The sequence below is a fragment of the Austrofundulus limnaeus genome, unplaced genomic scaffold, assembly GCF_001266775.1.
Source record: "Austrofundulus limnaeus strain Quisiro unplaced genomic scaffold, Austrofundulus_limnaeus-1.0 Scaffold320, whole genome shotgun sequence".
In the NCBI taxonomy this organism is placed as follows: domain Eukaryota; kingdom Metazoa; phylum Chordata; class Actinopteri; order Cyprinodontiformes; family Rivulidae; genus Austrofundulus; species Austrofundulus limnaeus.
Window position 1 is genome coordinate 561,713 of NW_013952722.1, and position 3,186 is coordinate 564,898.

At 40.7% G+C, this 3,186-nt stretch overlaps 1 protein-coding gene across 1 annotated transcript in view; it reads left to right on the top strand.

The window, feature by feature from the left end:
* Positions 1-3,186, top strand: part of LOC106527344 (uncharacterized) — a 130,155-nt gene that overhangs the window by 23,980 nt on the left and 102,989 nt on the right. Inside the window, exons 15-16 of the mRNA XM_014022186.1 lie at positions 1,197-1,441; positions 1,591-1,721. Coding sequence (XP_013877640.1) covers positions 1,197-1,441; positions 1,591-1,721 — 376 coding nt within the window. The remainder of the gene's footprint in view (positions 1-1,196; positions 1,442-1,590; positions 1,722-3,186) is intronic.

The following is a 3,186-nucleotide window of genomic DNA, read 5'->3' on the forward strand; positions in this document are numbered from 1 at the left end:
ACTTTTCGTAAGGTAACTGAGTCAAAAGCGGGACACTGTGTGTGCGTCAATGTGCGCGTTGGGACTGGTGTGGGTCAGATGCGCTGTTTTTCAGCACCGTGCGCTTCGTACTCTTGTGGCCTGCAGTCTGAGGTGTGCTGATATGAGATTTTCTCCAATAAAATCCTACAGGCACTGCATCTGAGGCAGACCTGCAAAACCAACATGACAATAGCCACATTCTATGAATGTTTAGTCATTGTCATTTAAAAAAAAAGTGACGTGTAAAAATTGATATGACAGATTTTTTTTAACCCTGTCAGTCTAAACGACGGACGGCAAAAAAGCCTAGCGCAACCTCTGCTGTACACATACAATGCTAACTATGCTACACGCACACACAAGGAGCATGATGCAGGTGTGCAGCACTGCGTGTGTGAGGGGAGAGTTGTTTTTGTTTTTGAATTAAAATTAGCAGAGCTAAATGCAGCAGAAGCTAATCGGACCGCTAACGGTTTCCAAAGTTAGCAACACAATAATCTGCTAAATGAAAAATTAGCTCTGCTATTAGCTGTAAGCAGATTAGGAGAACTTTGCCCACCACTGTACATTAGATAGCTTATATACACTCTGATATTAATATTTTAACTATATTACCAATAGCTTTTACAATTATTTACATAATCAGTCTTTATTGTTCACTACTTTACCAACATGTACAGTAATGTTAAATCCAGGTATCTGCCTGRTCTGGTTTTGGCCACTGCTGCTGCAGTAGATCACAGTCACGTAGTCATGACTCTCTCCTGCTGTTCCTTAGCCCTCCATGACACAGAGTCAGGAAAAAAGTGAAAATATTGATTTTTGCATTAAATGACTCCATAAAGACACTATCTAGTGATGGCAGTGATAAAAATAGCATTTAATCTTCTTTATCTTCCTTTGAATYAAAGGTTTCTAACAGACATGTTTTCAGAAATAATCCTTTGTTTTATAGCCTTATAGTAAGGGCCCAGGGGATTATTATTTTTTATTTATCTTTTATTTTTTGCAGACATTTCAGATGACAACATTTTTCATTTCAGTCAATTTAAGCGTGCAATATTTACACAAAAAAAGCTATTTGTGTTTCTGTTAACTGGAGAYAGTGTTTATTACATTCTGGTGGCCCAAACATCAGATAACATACAGAGTACATCATTATGTTTCTTCTCCAGCTCCGTGTCTTACAGTGTAAACCAGCAGCACCCTGGTCAGATCCTGGTCCAGGCTCAGGTCACTCCCATGGTCCTGGAGCTGTCCACCAAGCTGCTGGTGCTGCGGCCCACCCCCAACACACTGGCTGCATCTGGATACAGGAGCTCAGTGAGCCTTCGCAACCAGTGCAACTGTGCAGTGGGCTTCACCTGGCAGCCAGTCGCCACAGAGACCGACTTCCTGTTCTCCATCAGGCCAGCCACAGGTGCTGCAGATATGACTCAGCTTGAATTCTCCCTCTCCATCTGGTTCTGACCTGATTAGCTTTATTGGCAGTGGCACTTGTTTAATGAACAGATTTGCATGATTGGGTTTCTGCTGATGATACACAAGATTTACATTTTGTTCTTACAGGAACAGTGGAGGCATACATGGAGCTGGACTGTGAGGTGGTGTGGTTTCCCTCTTTCTCCTCCCCTTCAGAGGGAGACTTTGACCTCATTGTCCACGAGGGCAACACTCAGCGCTTGCACTGTGTTGTCAAGGTTTGTACCYCAAGGCTGAAAGAATTATTAGGCTTTGGTTTGATTTCCCCAAATTAATGGAAACTAACACTGACTGATAGCTGCTAACGGTTTAAAAAGTTAGCAAAAACACTAAATTTAAACACTTCAAAACATTTGTGAAATCTACCACTAACTGATTGATAACTGTTAACTTTCAGTAGCTAATAATTTAAAACTTAGCAAAACTTTTGCTATTAGCTGTCACTGAGAGACAGTCATATTAGCTTTTAGCTGTTAGTGTTAACTTTTTCTAATTTTTACTTGTTTAACTGTTTAATGTTAAATGCCTTTAAATTTTTATTTTTTACATGTTCAATGGTTTAGCAAAGCTATATTTTTCGTTAGCTGAGTAAGAATTAGCTAATGTTGTGTTTCACTGTGCCCAACACTTGTTGAGTTCATAAACAATAAGAATATTTAAGTTAAGYATTTTGATTCAGACTAAAAGACATGCTCATACAGTTGTGATGAGAGGTTTACACCAGTTGAGCCAAYCCATTCTCACTCCCGACTCGTCAACATATTGATGCTCAGTCAGGTACCGTCTGCGTCCAGTTTTGGACGCGTCGGGTGCCCCCCTCGTGTCAGTTATTAACGAGATGAGACAGAGGAGGAGGATTGTCATATTTTTGAAAGAGAAATKCACGACAACTAACCGTCACAGACCCTAAATTTAACTTCTATTAACCCTAGACATCCTATCCCCAACCGCAGTACGTAAAATTAACCATTAACCCTGATCCCTCMTGTTAACTACAGACCCCCAACCCAAAGACCCCTATGTGGCGCAGCCCGGAAAAGCCACAGGCGTGAATAACTGACATGAGGGTATTACCTGACACATCAAAATTGGATGCAGACGGTACCTGACTGAGCACCAATATGTTGACGAGTCGGGAGTGAGAACGTGTCGGTTGAGTACCAATACCACATGAATTTTAGGCTTTTAACCAGTGGTGGGCACAGTTCTGCTTATTTGCTAACAAATAATAGAGAAGCTAACTTTCTGTTTAGCAGGTTAGCTTCTTCGCTACCTTTGGAAACTGAACGTGGGCCAATTAGCTCCTGCTAAATTTAGTTCTGCTAYCTTAAAGTCTATTGAAGTGCTAATGAAAACAAAAGAACTCTCCCCTCACACATGGAGTGCTGCACGCCTGCTCCTGTGCCTTGTATGTGAGTGTAACATCGTTAGCATTTTGTGTGTCTACCTACAMAAAAGCGCACACTCCCTGTCCTGTCCACTGCTCGCTAAGTCCAAAATGAGCCAGCTGGGACTGAGTTTTGAATTTAATCCATTTTGTTAAAGAGTAACTTACACCAAAATTAACTTTTTTAGCTGATAAACTGTCTAGAATGTGTCTAAAATGTTATATAGTGCTGTTTCTGTGCTAATTTTGATGTTTTTGTGCGTATTTGTTCAAATCTGTAATATTTGGTCTAAAAA